General features: G+C 39.5%; 1 protein-coding gene across 2 annotated transcripts; it reads left to right on the top strand.

The window, feature by feature from the left end:
• The first annotated feature begins 231 nt into the window (after positions 1-231).
• On the top strand, positions 232-23,241 carry LOC123877871 (dosage compensation regulator). 2 transcript variants are annotated; one of them, XM_045924800.1, is made up of 23 exons: positions 232-446; positions 1,097-1,353; positions 1,847-2,094; positions 7,212-7,385; positions 7,913-7,992; positions 8,533-8,715; positions 8,879-8,973; positions 9,526-9,648; positions 12,204-12,352; positions 12,913-13,039; positions 13,412-13,561; positions 14,038-14,182; positions 14,686-14,789; positions 14,929-15,162; positions 16,476-16,631; positions 17,859-17,989; positions 18,560-18,729; positions 19,214-19,407; positions 19,560-19,674; positions 19,995-20,146; positions 20,972-21,163; positions 21,828-21,986; positions 22,713-23,241. In XM_045924800.1, exons 1-23 carry the CDS (start codon positions 371-373, stop codon positions 23,118-23,120), a joined length of 3,822 nt encoding a protein of 1,273 aa, XP_045780756.1. In that variant the 5' UTR covers positions 232-370; the 3' UTR covers positions 23,121-23,241. The 2 variants fall into 2 exon arrangements, with proteins under 2 accessions (XP_045780756.1, XP_045780757.1); XM_045924801.1 differs by lacking the exons at positions 232-446; positions 1,097-1,353; positions 1,847-2,094 and adding an exon at positions 6,071-6,151.
• Positions 23,242-23,247: the final 6 nt, after the last annotated feature.

The raw sequence follows: 23,247 nt of genomic DNA, 5'->3' as shown, positions 1-23,247 counted from the left end.
AAGACTACAATATTATACTGCTTCATAATAGCTTGACAGACCATAATTTTTGGCGTTTGTAGTCGTGAATTTATCTTATGAAAATAATTTAGTTATTATGAAATCCAGATTCGTAATCGTCTGTTAATTATTTGTAAAAAAGGGCTCCCTAATTTATTACAAAAAAAGAATAGATGGAAGCTGAAAATAGTAGAAATTGCAGATTTCAAATCAGCCAGTGGCAACACTGCAACTGACATTTAATTTTTGAGGTTAGAAAGTTTTTTTTATATCGATCCGCGAAATAAAGTGGAGGAAGCTGGGGTTTTTATTATTTTCCACTACGCTAATGTGTTGAAGTAATCAGTAGCAGTCTAAATATCCTTTAAACATGGATGTGAAATCTTTCTTATTTTCATGGGCGGCAAAAAAAGGACTGACGCCAGCTTTGGATATCCGGGCTACCGGTGAGTAATTTTGCATTACCATTTAAGTAAGTAAGTATATCTTTATATAGGTATCAACAAAGTACAATAGCCTAATAGGAGAAACTGACTGACGGATATATATCAAGTATCAACCATGATCAACAGATCAACATACAAATCATATCTTTTCATACAGTTGCTTGTAGACACGTATTCTAGGCGAGAATCTCAGGGTTGGGCGAATCGGTGTATGACGTATACCTCGACTAAGAAAGGATTTTCAAAAGTAAAGCCCATTCGAAGTCGGTCAGCTAAAGCCTATAAGATAAACTTCATACAAACCTGTGGTCACTTATGGGTCACCTTAAATTCGAGAAATAATTAGTATAATATCCGTTAGAGGTTAAGTGCTTGTTGAAATACATCTCAAAGGTGTAAAAGTGAGTTGTGTGCACTTTGAATTCTGTGATGCTTTGTGATTTCCTCAAAGATATGTAAGCTAGCTATATCCCAAATTTCTTACTCTTTGTAATTTTGTTAACAATGAAGTTGTTTAAATAAATTAAGTAAATTGAGATGCTGATAGAGATAGAATAGGGCTGTAAAAACTAGCAGATAGACAGACAGACACACTTTTGCATTTATAATAACGTGTGTATTAGTATGGATATTTTGTTTGTTTATTTCAGGTCCAAAGCACCGTCAAAGGTTCCTCTGTGAACTGAGAGTTGATGGGTACAACTATGTGGGAGCAGGTAACTCTGTCACCAAGAAGGAAGCCCAGAAGAATGCCTCTCGGGACTTTGTCAACTATCTTGTGCGAACTGGTGAAGTTGCTGGCAATGATGTGCCAGAAGATGTCCAGGTTAAACCGGAGATGGATAACATGGGAGCTCCTCCTCCTAGGGACATGATGATGCAACAGCAATCAAGACCTGTTTTTCAGGTAAGGCATATTGTATAATATTTACTGATTCTCTTATGCAAAAGTGATCTTCAAGGCAAATATGTTATGACCTAGTCTATTTTGTAATCCCAGATACTAAAATGACAGCTAGAAATGTCAAACTTAAAAATAATGATACCAGCTTAACAAAAGTAGTGCTGTCCTCATGGTTCCGGTTCAGGGTTCAGATTTAAATCGTTGATAAAATAATATTTCGGTATGCTGGAGTAAAATAAACCTATGAAATGTGTAATTACAAGATAAAAAAATACTAATCACATATAATTTGATAGACAGAGAATAAAGAAATGTAATAACAAAAAATACATAAAATAATTCACTTAAGTAATTTTTCAATATTATGTAAAACTCATAAATTGAGACTCAGCTTTTGGTTCCTTGTATATCATGGACTTCTGCAAAATAACACCTGCTTCTATACTACAGTTGGAATTGGTAACATTATTACACTAAAATTAAATTAAATTCACAGGATGGTATGGGTCCAGATATGATGGGTCAAGCATACCAAGCATATGGCGGTGAAAGACCAAACTTCACATACATGGACCGTCTCCAACAACAGAAGAATGTAGAGGAAGCCGAAGACCTGGACGTGAACGCCAGCCTCCACGGCAACTGGACCATGGAAAATGCTAAGTCCAAATTACATCAGTTCATGCAAATTAATAAGATCAATGCTGACTATGTGTATAAGGCTGTTGGACCTGATCATACTAGGCAAGTATCCATAATATATAACCCACAGAATTTTCATTTAAGGTAATAGATGTTTTATTTCACAATAACTGTTCTGCTTTGAGGTAGTAGTAAGTATATTGATAAGTGTTAACGCAGTTGTGTGAACTCACACAAACAGTCAATCGATGTTCATGAACTAGAACATCTGTAATAGAATTGATATACTGATTTATAGCAACATACAGAAATAATTCGAAAGAATACTTATGTATAGTCCGTTTTTTAACCCCCGACCCAAAAAGAGGGGTGTTATAAGTTTGACGTGTGTATCTGTGTATTTGTGTGTCTGTGTATCTGTGTATCTGTGTATCTGTCTGTGGCATCGTAGCGCCTAAAGGAATGAACTGATTTGAATTTACTTTTTTTTGTTTGAAAGGTGGCTTGATCGAGAGTGTTCTTAGCTATAATCCAAAAAAATTGGTTAAGCCCTTTAAGAGTTATCAGCTCTTTTCTAGTTTTCTTGTAGAAAAGATGTTAGATAACCGTTAGGTTCATAATATTATGTCAATTGACAAATGTCAAGCTGTCAAGATCGACGTTGCCTAGATATATGATTATTTATTTGAAAATGATGTTTTGGAAAACTCAGATACTTTGGACTAGTACTGTAACCTTGACTTGTTGGGGGTGTTATAAATTTTTAATTTACACTTGTCTTTAGTTTGCTTAAAAGATATAGAAATCGCAGAAACCTGGGAGAAACGCGTAAGCGACGCGATTTGTTCTGGAGTTTCAGAAGTCGGAGCAAATCGCGTCTGATTGAAGGTCGCGTCATGCGTGAAGGTTGTCATGATTTTATTGTCAGTTCACAATAACAAGGTTGTATGGGTCGCGTATAGGGCGCCTCTTACGCATTTATGCAAGAAGCTACTTGTGTAGTGTAGGGTGCGAACTTGCGAAGGTACTAAAACTCGGAGGTACAAAGATGACGTTTATTGACGAGTGTAGAGGTTACAATAATCGCACGTTACAGTGGTTAGTTTGACGCGAGTGGAACGACAAGTAGATCGCGCGTGGCATGTTGCTAGCCGGTCGCCCGTAACCTATGTGTGCTGCGGTACGTAGTTCGAGTGTTTGGCCGTGAGCCAAAGCGCCTTCAAAGCTAGATGCCCCGAGTTCAGATCGGTTTCGGAATGTCCACAAGGCAGATCCTTATACTTGAGTACAGTCCGACAAGGCTCTTTTGGCGTGTGGCCAAAATCGGAACTAAAGAAGATCTCGAATCTAGAGAAATGCACTTGTTGATAGTTCGCTGTGTTGGCATAAAGCTACAACAGCACCCTCACTCAAGTGCCAAAATAGCCTTGTCGGGCTGTAACTATTGAACTCTAGCGCGACACAATATACAACTAGTGCGACACAGTATCAACTAGCGCCATCTATTAGCATCTCTTAGGAACTAATAATAATATGTTGTGTTGTTACACTTGTTAATTGTTTAACTTTTAAGTAAACTAAGGAAAATCAAAGTATAGCTAATTCTGTTGTGATCTATGTACTAAAATAAATTGATAGGTTGAAATCTAGTGATATCCTTTCCAAATACCAAACAGATAGCAATACATAGAAATACTCATTTTAGTTTAGATATTTATAACAGAATTAGCTAAAATATCTCAATATCTTGTGACCCTTCTAAATTTTAGTATTTTAATCATATTTAATAATAACAATTACTTGTTTATTGTTATTATTTAATTTATTGTTATTATTAAATATTTATTATCCATATAATATGCTGTTTTTGCTTGAAAAACCATTGATTATTCAAAAATATTGAAAACTCATTGGTTGTAATTTGTTTGTACACAGACATACTGACAGGTCTAAAAGTAATGCCATCTTCTTCACAATGTTTGCAACGGAAAAGGATAGCACACTTTTATTGATCTGTCAATTTGATCTATCCAGGATTTGTGTACAATCGTATTAGACCTAATGGCTGATATTTCTTTGTAGATATTCTGGGAGTGTAGCCAGATTTGTTCATGTAATTTTTGTGCTGGTATGGATTTTCTTAATGTGCCAAACACTTCGCATTTCTTTGGAGTGTTCAGCACATTTTGATATCGTTTTTTACGCATTTTATTAAATATATTATATTCATTTTTTGACGAATAACCACGTAATTTATCAATACAGTACAGATAGATTGATGATTAATTTCGGCTATAAATCGATTTTTATCACGCATACACAATCAAATATAACGCGATTGCGTACGTACGATGCACAACCCGTGCAATCTTTTGCATTTTCCCGAATCTCTAGCCGGGATTGCTGTAAGATAGTTTGCCCATCTGTACTAAATGGCAGATATAGTCTCATGTTATGTTAGTGAACTTGAAAACCTACACTAAGGCTGAAATCTATAGAGTGCACTTACTAACTTTGCTCAGACTTAAGATAAAGTTAAAACGAGACAGACTTATATCACACTAATATTATAAAGGAGAAAGTTTGTATGTGTGTGTGTGTGTGTGTGTGTGTGTATGTTTGTTACTCCTTCACGCAAAAACTACTGGACGGATTGGGCTGAAATTTAGAATGGAGATAGATTATACCCTGGATTAGCACATAGGCTACTTTTTATCCCGGAAAATCAAAAAGTTTCCACGGGATTTCGAAAAACCTAAATCCACAATCCACGCGAACGAAGTCGCGGGCATCAGCTAGTCTCTGCATAAATCTGCATCGATAAGAGATAAACTCTGAGTTCAGTTTGAGCAAAGTCAAAGTACACTATAGATCTCAACCCAAGGCCTCAGGACTTGACTATATTTCCATACCAGCAACATAATAAAATGATTAAGTAATAAAATATGTATTGAAGCGACATTTGCTACGTAGAAGCAAAACTTGCTTCAAAAATTAAATATGCAATCAGTTTAGAGAGCTCAATATACGCTCAAAACGGACCAAGACAAAAAAACACTGAATCAGTTTTAGGTTGTGTTTAAACATCAAAAACATGCCTGAAACATTTACAGCGGAAAATGCTTTTAAAGTACTTATAATGTATACATTTTGAGATCTCTTCGCCATTTTAGCTCTATGTGTCAACTGTCATCTCAAGAGTCTTCTTCGGACTTCGTCTGTGTTGGTGTTGGCTGGCGGGCGTTCTCTGCCTTTTTGGAGTGTTTTTTTTTTTGTTAAAACTGACTCGAAAGCGCTCTAAGGGCGTGCCGTGCGTATGTCGGCGAGCGCCGGCACAGACGGGGTCCATACTTGTATAGTTTAACTAACTTGTTACAAATAACTACAAACTTGACATTGGCTAATCTTTGTAAAGCCAGACGAGAGAGAGAAAAAAAAAGTCTTCAAGTCTTCTTCTTTTCTTCTGTGTTGCGGTTCTGTAGTCTGCAATAATTCCGCTAATGTCAATTCAGCGGAGAAAACAACTTTGTAATTGTTCGTTAGTTCCTTTTTGAGAGACTTTCTCTAACCTTTGTTAGACCTAGACATCACATGGTCAACACAAGATATAGGTGTTAGTATAAATGATGGGCGATTAGTATATTTTAGTATAGATCGTTTCAATGAGTAGTTCCTAGGACGTTATGTTGGCTCCCCTGTCTGTCTAAGTCATTGGCACCATATTGGCATGAGAAGACCCAGATTTTGTTTATTCATTGATTTGATTTTCATCATTTCATTTGATTTTCATGAATTAATGAAATGAAAATCATATGAAAATAAACAAAATCTGCGTTTTCTCATGCCAATGTGGTGCCAATGACTTAGACAGACAGGGGAGCCAACATAACGCCATAGGAACTATTTGTTGAAATGATCTATGGTCAAACTTTTGAGGTGACAGTTGGCACATAGAGCTAAAATGGCGAGTGGGATCTCAAAATGTACACCATATACTAAGCTATTATTGTAAGAAAAAATGGCTTAAGTATAAGTGGTATAATTGATCTATAAATGTCTTTAACCGTTTTGGGTGCAGGTAACAGCTCTTTAATCTGACGGTATATGTTTTGGGCTACACTCTCAGAGATCATGCACGTTTCTACAATTGATTATGGAGGTAAGTTGCACATATTCATATATTTTTCTCATTTCTTTGTAGTCACATTTGAAAAGCATGATAGATATTTTATTTTGCATCATATAGAAAAAAAGCTATAGTTGCAACTACAAAATAAGACTTACTAGAGTGCGTTTCATCGAATAGTACCTATGGCGCTATGTTGGCTCCCCTGTCTGTTGGGTGGTCATTGGCGCCATATTGACATGAGAAGACGCAGATTTTGTTTATTTTCATTTGATTTTCATTTCATTCATTCAGGAAAATCAAATGAAAATAAACAAAATCTGTGTCTTCTTATATGCAAATATGGTGCCAATGACTTGGACAGACAGGGGAGCCAACATAACGCAGGTACTATTCGATGAAACGCACTATAACCACCCAAAATGCTTGGCAGTGCAGTTGACAATGCAGCAGGCAATTTGTCGCCTAAAGAGAAAGCATATACTAGATATTAAACCGAGGCTTATGAAGTTTTCCCGCTGGGGAAGCTGTCTCCTAATAAACGCTAACTTGTCCTCCAACCAATCCGCTTATAGTCCATAGTCCATTGACAGATCGCATGATAAAGACAATAACACAAAAAAAACGTACAGAGTAAATATATCTTGGTATTTTACGATGTTTTATGTTAGACAAACGAGGTGCTAAATAAAGTAAAACTTAACATTTTGTATGATTATTTATTTGTCTATTGTCTGTACCATGGGTGAACCCATTGTACTAGGGACCAAAAAGTGTAAAATGCCCTAATCTCAGATTTGCTTCGCATAAATTAGTAATTTGAAAGGATTTTACTGTATTTTATTTATCATCAAACTCATTTCACTTTGTATGGTTCCTTATTGTAATAATCATTTTTATTCAACATCAGTTGTCTTATTTTTGTTTGCGATAGAGACAACGCTCTATGAAACAGCTATCTCTTTCTAAAGGTAGATGTACAATATTTCATACTGGGTAGTGCAGTTTAGACATTATCAGCGATTACACCGAACACTGAATAAATTTTAGTTTATGTACATATTTAGAGATTAATAAATTTATCCTAAAACAGGAGTTTCTGCTGTGAGATGACAATATACGTTCGGCAACTTGGCCGCAATGTCACCGGAAGAGAAACCGCGTCGAACAAGCAAACTGCTAGTAAATCTTGCGCGCTGTCGCTAGTCCGACAGCTGTACCATCTCGGTGTGATTGAGCCCTTCAGTGGAACGTTGAAGAAAGACAAGTAAGTCTAAGGCTGAGAATGCCGAGATCTATAGAGCGCACTTTGACTTTGCTCAGACTTAAGATACTGGTAAAACGAGACAGCGCTATACCGCTGGCTTAATCTGTCTCGTTTTAACTGAAACTTAAGTCTTAGCAAAGTCAAAGTGCGCTCAATAGATTTCAACTTAAATATATAAAGGAATGACTGATTTATCAACGGGACTTCGTCTGTGATGGCGTTTGCTGGCGCGCGTGCTGTGCTTGTTTGGAATGTTTTTTTTTGTTAAGAGTGGCTGGTTTTTGTGTTAGTTGGTGTTTTTTGGTGGTAGAACTGACTGGGAAGCGCTCTAAAGGGGCGCCGCGCGTATGTCGGCGGGCGCCGGCGCAGACGGAGTCCATACTTGTATAAATTCAATAACTTGAAAATATCACAAACTTGACATTGGCTAATCAGAGTAAAGCCAGATTTAAAAAAAAAAAAAGAACTATCAACACACAGCTTAGACTATCGTGCACACGTAATAAATCCTAAAATCCAAATTTTAGATCAGCTGAGGGAAACATGAAGCCTTACCCAGTGGCTATGAGCCCGGATCTTGAGGATCAACTCCTGGACGCACTACAAGGTACTGACTACTTTATACTTTTTCATTGTTCCGATATCCAGAGGAAATATGGGCCAAGTGCAAGTATTTGGATTATTTTCTGGCGACTCTTGCATCTACAAATTCAAAGTTGCTCAGCAAGCTATGGAGAGGGCTATGCTAGGAGTTTCCCTGAGGGATAAGATCCGAAATGAGGAGATCCGCAGGAGAACCAAAGTCACTGACATAGCCCAAACTATTAGAAAGCTGAAGTGGCAGTGGGCAGGTTATGCCTGTCTTAGAGGCGATGGCCGTTGGAGCCGGAAAGTCCTTGAGTGGAGACCGCGTTTAAGCAAGCGTAGTGTGGGACGCCCTCCAGCACGATGGACAGACGATATAAGCGGCTGGCGGGAAGTGGCTGGATGAGGAAGGCTGAGGACTGGGTGTGTTGGCGCTCTTTAGGGAAGGCCTATGTCCAACAGTGGACGTCCACAGGTTGAAGATGATGACGACTCTTGCATGTTGCAAGTCTTACGTGTTGATTCTTAGTATACAATCACTTTTTCACTTATATTGTTTCAGCATTGAACATAGACCCGATAGATGTAAATGCCCCTCCACCACAAGAGGGCGGTTCGGAAGGGATAACTCTTCTGCAAGTGGACCGCGTCAAAGCGATGAGAGAAGCGCGGCCAACGCCCTCTGGCGTGGTTTCCTGGAGTCCGCCACAGAGCAATTGGAATGCTTGGACTGCATGTAATATTGGTAAGACACTAGATTACTACAGTAATTTGCTTAATTAATTGGACATGGATCTAAAGATGAAAGGAAGTACATAAAGTGTCGAAATCTCTAAAGAATTTTAATAGTATCTGTCAATAATGAAATAAAAGTATTTATTTTTCATTTACCGATCTTTTTTTATTAGATGAAGGCCCATTGGCTTCCACAAGTTTGGATGAAATTAGCGCCGATTTGGAAAAACATCATCGCGATACTTGTCAAAACAGTCAACTTTATCAGGTTAGTACCAGTTAAAAAAAACTTGCTATTAGGCTAGTTTTTATTCCGGGAATGAAAGATTGACAATGAGACAAGTTCTCATGGGATTTTTGAAATCCTTAATCCACAATTAAATTGCAGGTCAAGTGCATCATACAATTATATTGCATCATATGCAAATGTTTATAGTAGGTACCTACTCAACAGGTTTAGATGGCAAACGGGGTATGAGGTGGGGGGACGCCCGCATACCTGCACGTCACCCGCGCTCACCCGCAGCGGGTTAGCGCGGGGACTGTGCGGGTATGCGGGGCGTCCCCACCCCGGTTGCCATCTCAAGCTGTCGCGCATTATAGGTATTGTTTTTAATTTATATGTCGGCCATTTTAAATATTTATTTGTCGTTAAAGCAGCAATAGAAATACACACTGAAAATTTCAACTCTACCTATTACGGTTCATGAAGTACAGGCCGGTGACAGACAGACAGATGGACACACAGTGGAGGCTTAGTAATAGGGTCTCGTTGGTACCCTTCGGATACGGAACCCTAAAAATGACGTTTGTTTCATAGGAAAGTGTTCGCGAAAGAGAACATTTGCCAGTCTACGCGATGCGTTCGCAAATCATGGAGGCTATAAATGAGAACCCCGTAATTATCATCAGAGGAAACACGGGATGTGGTAAAACTACTCAGGTATGTATGAAATACATCTTTTTTAACCCCCAACCCAAAAAGGGGTGTTATAAGTTTGACGTGTGTATCTGTGCATCTGTGGCATCGAAGCTCCTAAACTAATGAAACGATTTTAATTCAGTTTTTTTGTTTGTTTGAAAGGTGGCTTGATCGAGAGTGTTCTTAGCTATAATCTAAGAAAGTCGGTTCAGCCGTTTGGAAGTTATCAGCTCTTTTCTAGTTTCTGTAACCTTCACTTGTCGGGGGTGTTATAAATTTTTAATTTACACTTTTAACCATAAAGCGTATGATACAGAGCAGAAAGCTGATCTGTGCACCTATTCCGGGTGGTATCACACAAACATATTATTGAGTAATTATAATAATCGTATTGTGTTTGTGACATTACCAAATATTATTTCATATCTTTCTTTTCCATGAAATATGAAAAAAGAAATACTACTTGTTTTGACAACATTCAGTAATTCAAAATTCAGGATGCAGAAGAAAATTTTCCGGAAAATAAGTAAAAATTTTACAATTTTTGCTGTGGTAAATTTTCTAAACTCATCACGTCTTCAAAATATGTTGCTTGAACCATCATATACATTTAGAAAATGTGAATTTGACGCAAAGGGAAAATATTCAGAGTTTTTCGTGATTATTTTTGAAAACTAAAATGAAATTAATCAGGGGGCACGGCAGTGCCCCCGCCAAGACGAGCCAAACGGCGGCCGGGGCGCTACGTACCTTTTTCTCGAAGTGTTTCGCCGTATTTTCGACCCGTCATAACTTCGGTCTGGATGACGCTAGAAAGCTGAAATTTTCAGTATAAGGTGTCCTCAGCAAATTTACTAAATATACTAAATATCAAATATCTAGCTTTTATGGTTACAGATTTATTGATACCTAAAATACGCCGATTTCGTCCCTCACTGATGATCATCAAAACCTCTACTCAAAACCTCTAAGGTACTTCCCGAAGTCCTAGAAGACTGAAATTTGGTATGTAGACTAGAAATTGACTACAAACTACAGGAAAATTAAGAAATTGGAAATGCCCCCCCTCTACGCCTCTTACGGGTGAAGCAAATCTGTAAAATCTGTCGCTAGAAAGCTGATATTTTCAGGATAAGATGTCCTGGGCAGATTTATTAAACGCATTGAGTATCAATTGTCTAGCTTTTATAGTTTCAGATTTATTGACAGTCAAAACTTCTAGTCTGTAATTCTAGGGTACTTCCCGAAGTCCTAGAAGACTGAAATTTGGTGTGTACACTAGAAATTGCATACAAACTACAGAAAAATTAAGAAATTTAAAAATTTCCCCCTCCACTCCCACGTATGGGGGAAGCAAATTATTTGTAAAGTCTATCGCTAGAATGCTGATATTTTCAGGATAATATGTCCTTGACAGACTTATCAAACGTGCCAAGTATCAATTGTCTACCTGTTATGGTTTCAGATTTATTGCCATTCAAAACCCCTCTAGTCAAAAGTTCTAAAATACTTCCCTAAGTCCTAGAAGACTGAAATTTGGTATGTAGGCTAGGGATTTCATTAAAACAACAGGAAAATAAACTTTTCCCAGTCTGTACATTTAAAAAATGTGTTTCCTGAAGTCCTAAAAGACTGAAATTTGATATATCTGCTTTAAAATTGAGTTGCAAGATTCCACCCAAACAAACATAGTTACATACATTGCAAGAATAAAAGCTTTTAAAAAAAGAGGTAACGATAGAGAGCGGGCCATGAAAATGATGTAGGTACCTACAAAAAATAGATCCAAAAAAAAATCTAGGGCACCTGCCAAAAAGAAATGAAATCCCACCAAAAACATTTCATGTAAAATGTTGCCAAGACTCACAAGTTCATAATGCTTTCACTGTTAAAAAGTGATGAGATCTCTAGTAGAGCCAAGCCCCTAGCTGAGCTTAGAATTGCGCTGCCCATGGGACCTATCCCAAGTCCAAAGTATATAGCTCTTAAATGCTCTTGAGTATATCACATTTATAACAATAAAGAACAAATAACTCTACTTACAAGCTCTGATTTTACAAACCCTAAATCTTGATTAAAAAAGTACGGCTTGGCCGTTTAATGTTCGTGAAAGCATTACATGGCATAACATACTATATTAAGGTCATAAGGAATAGTTTGTTCGACAATTACTAATTTTTATTATACTTCATGATTGTCGCACAAGCTATTCCGGGCTTAAATGTCATATCAGATAAAAGTACCACGAACATTAAACGGCCAAGCCGTCCTTTTTTAACCAAGATTTAGGGTTTGTAAAATCAGAGCTTGTAAGTAGAGTTATTTGTTCTTTATTGTTATAAATGTGATATACTCAAGAGCATTTAAGAGCTATATACTTTGGACTTGGGATAGGTCCCATGGGCAGCGCAATTCTAAGCTCAGCTAGGGGCTTGGCTCTACTAGAGATCTCATCACTTTTTAACAGTGAAAGCATTATGAACTTGTGAGTCTTGGCAACATTTTACATGAAATGTTTTTGGTGGGTTATTCATACACAAAATTGATGGTAATTTCAACACTTTTTCTTCATACAGGTGTGCCAATTCATATTGGACGATTATATCGCCAGTGGGCAAGGCGCCTGGGCCAACATTTGCGTGACTCAACCCCGACGTATATCCGCCGTAAGCGTTGCTGAGAGGGTTGCGGCCGAGCGGTGTGAGGAACTTGGCAATAGCGTTGGGTAAAGTATTAGACCATCATATCTGCATCCAGTTGGCCTTGTCCACAAGTTCGAAGTCGTTCAGCGTGCTATGGAGCGGGCTATGTTGGGGCTCTCTGAGGCACAAACTCTATCCCGCACCGGGTTAGCGCACGGGGCTGTGCGGGTGTGCGAGGCTTCTCCGCCCTGATTGCCATCTCGATCTGTCGCGAACTATGTTTTTTAATTGAATGTAGAATGTTTTTAGGGTTCCGTACCCCGAAAAGGAAAAACGGATCCCTTATAGGATCACTTTGTTGTACTGTGTCTGTTTGTCTGTCCGTCCGTCGTGTTTGTCAAGGAAACATATAGGGTACTTCCCGTTGCCCTAGAATCATGAAATTTGGCAGGTAGGTAAATTTTATAGCACAAGTAAAGGGATAAATCCGGGAAGTACCCTACAGATTTCTTGACAGACAACGAAGTGATCCTATAAGGATTCCTTTTTCCTTTTGACGTACAGAGCCCTAAAACAGAAAGAATTAGTAGGTAGGCCAGGCTCCATACAAAAATATTCAAACCCCTTTATGTATTTTTTGTAGATACTCTGTACGTTTCGAGTCGATCCTTCCGCGGCCGTACGGCTCTATAATGTTCTGCACCGTGGGCGTGCTGTTGAGGAAACTCGAAAACGGTCTGCGAGGCGTCAGCCATGTTCTAGTTGATGAGGTGAGTACTTTTTTTTATATAAAAAATAGCGAGAAGACGAGCAGCTGGGTCACCTGGTGTTAAGTGATTATCGCCGTTCATGAACATTTGCAGCACCAGAGGTAGCGCCGATGCGTTGCCGGCTTTTCAGGAATTTGTTGGTCCGCCCCTTGAATAACCCCATGTTTTAATCTAGTGGGAACACCGCAGAAGGGAGTTGATAGAGCTCGTCCATTTTGAAATGACGCGCCCCACCACCGCAATTTACACATCTAAGTCAACAAAATTATGTAGTGGGGCGCGTCATTTCAAAATAGATAAGCTCTACCACAGTTTACGTGTGCGTGGAAAAAAGATGTCATAATGATTGTGTGATTTCTTATGTTTCATTAGGTCCACGAGCGCGATGCCGACACGGATTTCGGTCTAATTCTACTCCGTGACATGGCCCACACCTACCCCGACCTTCGAATTATCCTCATGTCAGCCACCGTCGACACTACGCTCTTCAAAAGCTATTTCGGAGACTGCCCCGTTATTGAGGTAAGAAATTTTTCTCCCCTTTATTGGGACATGTAGAGCATTTACGCCTATTAAGTGTTCACTGATTTACACTATCCATCTAATTTTGTAGTTAAATTAAGTAAAGTCGAATTACATGTTAAGGTTAAGTATTAAAGTATATAATTTTAATCATGCCTCTAGAGCTACTTTCTGAAAAATCGTAACAAACACTCAACCTTTAATTCCAAAGGCAAAATAATTTCTCGATACTCTCAAGGACCCTGAAATATAAATATCATGAGTTTATCTGATTTAAAAAACCCCGAAAGGCAAAAACCGTCTCGGTTCTGTCGTGTTTATATAAAATAACTGTAAAAAATCTTCCAACCGCCAAGTTTCTTGCTGGTTCTTCTCGTTATGAACGGCAAGCCGAACCAGTGGTAAATTATTTTCTATCAAAAGTATTAGTAAAAGTTTACTTGAGTAAAAATATATTCTATTCTATCTATCCCAAGGTTCCTGGTCGTACATATCCCGTGAAGCAGTACTTCTTAGAAGATTGCATAGAACTCACGCAATTCGTCCCGCCGCCTGACACTAGAAAGCGAAAGGCTTCCGGAAAGAAAGCAAATAAGGACGACGAAGACGACGATGATGAAGGTACGTAGACCTTTAATATTTGTTTCATCTTCTCTCTCGAAAAGGCTTTTTTGTCGTTCGAAATCTGCGTGGAAAATTACATTTTAACTGCTAGTGTGGAAAGTACTTTTGAAATTCGAACATAACTGTGGTCTATGGTTGGCGCACATAACTTTTTTCTTTGTATTAAAAAATACATAGTAAATATGAAATGTTCAGAAACGCGGTTCGTCCTTACCCCTTTCAGTATTTACTATTATAGGTATTAGTGACCGTTTGAATCTTTATTTTTTATTTTTGATACCATTGAATTAAAACATGGTACCTACCTACTCCGTTTCAGCTTTATTGGATAAACCACAACAAATAGAAGTTCGTTGAATTATGTTTTTTTTTTATTTTTTGCTGACCACTTTACCAAGGAGGTCGTCAAAAATTCCGTCTACGCGATGCAAGTTCTGTAATAAAATTCGCGGGCATAGTACAATTTTTAACATTACTTATACATTTTGAAAATCAAATAGGTCTGGGGGAGGAACAAGATGAAGATTTAAACAAGAACTGTCAATTGGATAGCAACTATTCACCGCAAACCTCTCAATCACTAGCTAAACTCTCCGAAAAAGACGTAAGTTATTATTTTAATTAACCACATTTATAAATTTTTTTAGAGTATTATAATGTACATAATGTAGACTGCATCATCACTTACTTTGTGATGGAATAAAAAAAATGATGATGATAATCATGAAAAACCTTTTCTCCAGCTAAGTTTCGAACTGATAGAAGCTCTACTCCTCTACATAACCAACATCGGAGCTGAAGGCGCAGTTCTAGTGTTCCTTCCTGGATGGAATTTGATCTTCGCTCTGATGAAGCACCTGATGCAGAACAGGATCTTCGGAGACACGTCCAAGTTCGTGATCCTACCGCTGCACAGCCAGATACCGCGAGATGATCAGAAGAAAGTGTTTATCACTCCACCCCCTGGGATGACCAAGGTAATTATATTATGTTTCTTATGGACAGGATCCTTGGAGACACCTCCAAGTTTGTGATCCTACCGCTGCACAGTACAATACGCTGTACAGTGCAATTTACAACGCGATACGCTGTACAGTGCAATTTACAACGCGATACGCTGTACAGTGCAATTTACAACGCGATACGCTGTACAGTGCAATTTACAACGCGATACGCTGTACAGTGCAATTTACAACGCGATACGCTGTACAGTGCAATTTACAACGCGATACGCTGTACAGTGCAATTTACAACGCGATACGCTGTACAGTGCAATTTACAACGCGATACGCTGTACAGTGCAATTTACAACGCGATACGCTGTACAGTGCAATTTACAACGCGATACGCTGTACAGTGCAATTTACAACGCGATACGCTGTACAGTGCAATTTACAACGCGATACGCTGTACAGTGCAATTTACAACGCGATACGCTGTACAGTGCAATTTACAACGCGATACGCTGTACAGTGCAATTTACAACGCGATACGCTGTACAGTGCAATTTACAACGCGATACGCTGTACAGTGCAATTTACAACGCGATACGCTGTACAGTGCAATTTACAACGCGATACGCTGTACAGTGCAATTTACAACGCGATACGCTGTACAGTGCAATTTACAACGCGATACGCTGTACAGTGCAATTTACAACGCGATACGCTGTACAGTGCAATTTACAACGCGATACGCGGTGCAGTGCAATTTACAACGCGAGTGTGATTTTTTTTTATTCAGTCTTTACCTTTTTATTTTTCGTTTTTTATTTAAAAAAAAAAATCTAGCAAGGAGTTTTATTTGGTTTGGTTTGCTATCCAACAATTTTTTCGGGGCTCGTGTGTCGTCCATGGGTTGCACATACATCACAATTCACAATGAACTACTTTATTCTAATTATTCCACACTATAGGATGCCCGCGACTTCGTGTGCCCGCGTGGATTTAGGTTTTTAAAGATCTCGTGCGAACTGCTTGATTTTCCGGGATAAAAAGTTACCTATGTCAATTACAGGGATGCAAGCTACCTCGGTACCTTTCATACAATTCGGTTAACCGGATGGGATTTTGGGAATCCCGTGGGAACTCTTTGATTTTCCGAGATAAAAAGTAGCCTATGTCCGTCCCCGGGATATAAGCTAACCCTGTAGCAAATTTCGTCAGAATCGGTTAAACTGTTTGGCCGTGAAAAGGTAGCAGACAGACAGACAGACACACTTTCGCATTTATAATATTAGTATGGATAGTATGGATTAGCATTATTTATAGTATCTAAAATTCATTTTCAGGTGATACTATCAACGAACATAGCAGAGACGTCAATAACGATCAACGATGTGGTATACGTGATAGATTCATGCAAAGCTAAGATGAAGCTGTTCACGTCGCACAACAATATGACGTCATACGCCACCGTGTGGGCCAGTCGGACTAACCTTGAACAGGTAACTTTTGATATTTTTATTACTTGTTGAATAAAATGGCCACCATGTAAAATTTAAAAAATAAAAGGTTGGGAAAAAAGTGGCTGTGACATATGGACGGAAAGACAGACAGACAGACATGGAGAATCAATAAGGGTTCCGTTTTTTGCCATTTGGCTACGGAACCCTAAAAAGCAAATATTCTTGTACGGAACCCTCCGTGGGCGAGACCATTTAGATTTTTTTTTTAATTTGTTGTCATAGCGGCAATAGATTTATAAAGAAAAAAAAGAGAAGAGAACGACCAAAGAAAAGGTGGATGGATTACTTGAAAGAGGATATGCGTATAAAAGGGGTAGATGATACGTTGATGGATGACAGAAGAGAGTGGAAGAAGACATGTTGTGCCGACCCCACGTAGCATGGGATAAGGTCTGGAAGAAGAAGAAGCGGCAATAGATTAACACATTCTATGAAAATTTCAACTCTCTAACGCTTCATGAGATATAATCCACTGACAAACAAATAGCACAACGAACAGACGGACAGCAGAGGCTTAGTAATAGGGTCCTGTTAGCACCCTTCGAGTACAGAACCATAAAAAAAATCGGCCAAGTGCGAGTCAGGCTGAGATCTATAGAGCGCACATTGACTTTGCTCAGATTTAAGCCACTGTTAAAACGAGACAGCGTTATACGGCTGGCATGAATCTGTCTCGCTTTAACGGAAACTTAAATCTAAGCAGATTCAAAATGCGCTCTATAGATCTCAACCTCAGACTCGCGCACTGAGGGTTCCGTATTCGGGTATTTTTTCCAACATTTTGCACGATAAATCAAAAACTATCATACATAAAAATAAATTAAAATCTGTTTTATAATATACATATACGTAAATCCCTTTCATATGATACCCCACTTGGTATAGTTATCTTACTTTTAAAATTGAAACACGTTTTAATTTTTTTTTAAATGATGTAACCATAAATTCACGCTTTTCAGATTTATTCCTGTACTTGTGCTATAAAACCTACATACCTGCCAAATTTCATGATTCTAGGTCAACGGGATGTACCCTATAGGTTTCTTGACAGACAGACAGACAGACAACAAAGTGATCCTATAAGGGTTCCGTTTTTCCTTTTGAGGTAAAAGTTCTAAATCATTTTCTATCATTAGGGTTCCGCCTAATGATAGAAAATGATTTAGAACTTTTTGCATTGGAGCCTCCAATTACACTTGTTTTCAGCGTAAAGGCAGAGCTGGTAGAGTTCGACCTGGCGTGTGCTTCACTCTATGCACCAAGGCGAGGTACGACCGCCTCGAGGAGCACCAAACTGCGGAGATGTTCAGGACGCCGCTACACGAACTGGCTCTCAGGTACGATACGAAATATCTGTTCCCTACATCATCCTTTATCACCCTCGCCACCCGTGTGCGTAGTCGAAAATGTCAAGATTGTCATCACCTCTGATTGCAACAACAATACCATAAATTCAGCCAATCACAACAATTGAGATTGTAATGATGATTAACGCAGTTTTTTCCGCAATCGACCAGCTGGTGCACACCGACCGCCCGTTGTGCCAGATCTTTTTAAACACGCACACATGTAAACTGTGGAACCAACTCCCTTCTTCAGTGGTTTGCTTTAATTTTATTATTTTTTACTGTGTTTGTTAAGTAAATGTTTTTCTATGGTTATTGTAATAAAATACGAATATAATTAATACATACAGGTCAGGTAACAAAGATAACTTTAAAGAAAAATGTTATGAGTAGGTAGACGCCAAATTCTCTTGCGGGTGTACGCTGCACACGGTGACCTTTGAAGTCGCGGCACGTGCCAAGCCGATACAGGCGACCATACCCAAGCGTACAGACTTTATAATCGAATGCAATAATATCATAACGTGGTCGTTTAACATAATATATGTTATAACTTTTCAGCATAAAACTGCTCCGCCTGGGCGCAATCGGCCACTTCTTGTCCAAGGCACCAGAACCGCCGCCGCTAGACGCTGTCATCGAGGCAGAAGCCATGCTTCGCGAATTGGGCTGTCTAGACTCGCAAGATGCGCTCACCCCATTGGGAACTATCCTTGCTAAATTGCCTATTGGTAAGTTGATCCCGATAGTCTTATACTAATATTATAAAGAGGTAAAGTTTGTAAGTTTGTTTTTAGGAATTAATCTCTGGAACTACTGAACTGATTTTGAAAATTCTTTCACCAGTAGAAAGTTACATTACTCCTGAGTGATATAAGTTCGTAATGATCCCTAATATTTTCAAAAAATTAGTGATCCTTACGAAATATCATCTAATAAGCTACCCGTGCGAAATCGGGGTGGGTCGCTAGTATGAAATAAAGTCATATTGCGATTTTAATATCGCAATGTTTCCGCTTATAGATATATGGACAAACTTGAGCATTAAAACAATGCTCTTAAGGTTTATTTTATTTTAACGCTCGAATTCTGCTACCGTTGGTGAGATCTAAATTCTCATACTAAGCACACATGGTTTTTCTAGTCAGAGAGGCCAACAATCAAAAGGATATACTATTTCTAGGTCACATTATAAAGAAAATTCTTTCATTTCAGAGCCTCGTCTGGGCAAAATGATGGTACTCGGTTTCGTGCTCGGCGTGGGCGATGCTTTGACCACAATGGCGGCCAATTCCACCACCTTCCCGGAGATCTTCACTGTGGAGGGGCGCAGGAGACTGAGCGGACACCAGCGCGCGCTGGCCGGAGACAGGGCTTCGGACCACGTCGCTATGCTTAACGCCTTCCAGGTATACCTAAATGAATTTTTTAAATCTCGTTTTAACGCTCGCTCCGCTCGCGTCAAAAAGTGGCACCTACGAGTGTATGTAGATTCCAGATAATCAAAAAACAGATGTCTTATTGTAGTCATAAAATATATAAATTAAAAAAAAATGTTTAGATGTGGGAGCGAGAGCGCGCTAAAGGCGAAGACGCAGAGGTGCAGTGGTGCGAGTGGAAGGGTGTCCAGCAGACCACGCTACGCGTCACGTGCGAAGCCAAGTACCAACTCATAAGTGAGTTTTACAGGTATTATTTAGAATGCTAGCAAAAGAAAACAGGTGATTACCACAAAAAACGTGAATTTTAAAAATACCTGTATTTTAAGTTCGCAATGTATTGCAAATAAAACATCTGATTGACGCTAGAGGTCAACGAACGTTGCGTAGATAGATACCGCGAGGTCAATGCCGCGCCGCATGCTATACAGTGCTGGTTTGAAAAATACTAAATCACTAAGGGCCGATTTTTCAATCGTCAAATTACTTTTATCAGATCAGTCACCTTTTCCTTTACTTATTTATTTGGATTTAAAAAATGCTACTATAATTTCCAGACATACTAACAACCACCATCGGTTTCTCGGAAGAGTGTTGTGTGCCTCAGAGATGGAACCCCAACGTAGAAGACCCAGTCCTAGACCTGGTTATATCTCTCCTTTGTATGGGACTGTACCCTAACGTCTGTCTACATCAAGGGAAGAGGAAGGTAAGGAATAGAATTATTCATCATCACCATCATCATCACCGTCATCATCACCATCACCAGTCTTCATCTAACCCACAGCTTGACAAATGCATCCTTTTTCATTGTAAAGAAGATATTTTTTATGACTTTCCTGTTGCAGTGGTGAGAGCTGTAGTTTTATAAGTGGGCGGTCCCGGGTTCGATTCCCGGTAGAGCCAATTTGGGAATTTATAATTTGTATCTGGTCTAGTCTGGTGGGAGACTTCAGCCGTGACTAGCCACTGTGAACTGCCATGGATTTGTGGTTTCTTCTCAAAAAAAATGACCCTTCATGTTTGACTCACACTTGACCAGTTTTTACGATTCAGTACCTCAAAAGGCAAAAGAAACCTATAAAGGATCACTTGTTGAGTTTGTTGTCTGTTATGTCTGTCAAGAAACCTATAGGGTACTTCCCGTTGACCTAGAATCATGAAATTTGGCAGGTAGGTAGGTCTTATAACACAAGTAAAGGTATAAATCCGAAAACCGTGAATTTGTGGTTATATCACAAAAAAAAAATTGTGTCTACGAACATAATTAGTTTACTAAATCACATATTATTCAAATTCAAATTCAAAATGGTTTTATTCAATTAAATTTTTACAAGTGCTTTTGAATCGTCAAAAAATCTACCACTGGTTCGGAATGCAGTTCCTACCGAGAAGAACTAGCAAGAAACTCTGCAAGAAATATAATGGTGATGATCGTCATTAACTTGCTTTTTATACTGGTTTGAGGTTTCGATGGTGCGGAACCCATCGTGTGCGAATCCGAGTCGTACTTGACCGGTTTCTTATCCTCCAGGTGCTAACAACAGAAGGCAAGCCAGCGCTAATCCACAAGACTTCAGTAAACTGCAGCAATATGGAGCAAAAGTTCGCCTCGCCATTCTTCGTGTTCGGAGAGAAAGTGCGTACGCGAGCGATCAGTTGCAAACAGACCACTATGGTGGCACCACTGCATATACTGTTGTTTGGAAGCAGAAAAGTTGAATGGGTAAGATTTAATTCTACAGAGGTTTTAGGGTTCTGTACCTCAAAAAAATAATTTTTTTTGAAGGTACAGAATCATTTCGTTGCTATGATTAGAAGTGTGGCTATAGTGATTAGAAGAGAAGAGAGGGAAAAAGAAGAAAAGAAGAAGATCGAGATCTGGGAGGTCAGCACGAAGTAATGCCACGCAGTTCCGTGCTCACCTTGGACGACATGTAGAGGTTATTTTAGTCCATGCAAGTCGGACACACCCTGCCAGCCGGCAGAAGTCCGTAGGGATGTTTTCCTCCCCCGAAGAAAAAAAAAAGAATAATTTCGTTGTCTATCTGTCTGTCGTGTCTGTCAAGAAAACCTATAGGGTACGTCCCGTTGACCTAGAATCATGAAGTTTGTCAGGTAGTTGTCTTGTAGCACAGTAAAGGAAAAATCCGAAAAAGTTGAATAACTATAACAAGTGGGGTATGAAAGGGCTTTACCTGTGCATTTTTAAACAGATTTTGCGGGATATTAAGTGCGGGATAGCGCGGGTGACGTGAGGGTGTGCGAGGCGTCCCCCCCCCCCCCCCCCGCTTCATACCCCGATTGCCACGTCGACCTGTCTTGAACATTAGAATTTCATAGCCTAAAAATAAAAGTTGAGGAACCTAAATATTAGTTTTTTGTTTAAGGTCGACAATATGGTGCGTCTAGACAACTGGCTAAATTTCGACATGTCAGCGCGCTCGGCCGCTCTAGTGACGGCCCTGAGACCTGCCATAGAGAAGCTGGTGGAAAGGGCTGCTGCCGAACCTGATGCTGCTTTGCAGTTCTCTCCTGAAGAACAGAAGGTAACTAATCCAAGCTTGGGGTCCACTGCTGGATATTGTCTATTGAAGAGATTGGGGATTACGAGTCACATGTAATGGTTTAGTGACAGCCCTGAGACCAGCTATAGAGAAGCTGGTGGAAAGGGCTGCTGCTGAACCTGATGCTTTGCAGTTTTCTCCTGAAGAACAGAAGGTAGGTCTTACGATCCTGGTCATCACTGCTCTTCTGTTGTAAAGATTGTCTAGAGACCAGTCATGAAACCTCGCCCGCCATCTTTTATTCGAAAATAGATATCATTTTCGTGACCACCACACCAAAGTACTTTGGAAATGAAACCCATATAAAAAAAAAATGCCACGATCATCTTTCATTTAAAAATGGATATCATTTTCGTGATCAGTACTTAGTACTTACACCGTATCGGAAATAACACCCATATTTACCACACTTAACTTAAAAAAAAATATCTGGCCATGGATTCCTGTATCACTTCGTCCGTCTCCACTGTGATCGCCACCAATGTGCCAATATTTTTTCAGGGTGTAGGATATGTTTCCCTAGGTGCAGGCGGGACACCGGATGTTAAGTGATTACCGCCGCCCATGAACATTTGCAGTACCAAAGGAACCGCCAATGTGTTGCCGGCCTTTCAGAAAGTTGTTGGAGATGAATGGCTACGTTTATGCATTATAGCGATTAGCGGGGCATCATACTATGTGACATTAAGTTTTTTTTTTTAATTTCAGGTAGTGGACTGCGTAAAAGCATTATGCGTAATGGACGCTGGCGACTATAATATAAAACGTGATGCCCCATCTATGTCATTCCGACCCGAAGGCAGGCGGGGTGGCGGTGGACCACCTCAACGCGGTTGGGGTACCAATGGACCTCGCGGTGGTTTCGGTAGAGGAGGTTTCGGTAGCGGGGGTTTCGGCGGTAACCAAGGCGGTTTCGGGAGTAACCAAGGCGGCTTCGCGGGTAACCAAGGCGGTTTTGGAGGTAACCGAGGCGGTTTTGGGGGTAACCAAGGCAGTTTCGGTAACAATAATGGTTTTGGAGGCGGCGGTGGTGGCGGTGGTTTCGGTAACCGAGGCCGAGGTCGCGGCTTCGGCAACCGGGGCCGAGGTTTCGGCAACCGCGGCAGCTGGTATTAGTAAATTATTGTATTGTATTCATTCCAGTTTTTAATTTATTTAAAGATAATAAATAATAATGAATAAGGTATTGTGTCATTAATGTATTAACATTAGTGAGAAATAAATTTGTTTCCTGTGTCGAAAG

This window comes from Maniola jurtina, chromosome 24, assembly GCF_905333055.1.
Source record: "Maniola jurtina chromosome 24, ilManJurt1.1, whole genome shotgun sequence".
Taxonomy (NCBI): domain Eukaryota; kingdom Metazoa; phylum Arthropoda; class Insecta; order Lepidoptera; family Nymphalidae; genus Maniola; species Maniola jurtina.
This window is presented reverse-complemented; position numbering and strand designations above follow the sequence as displayed.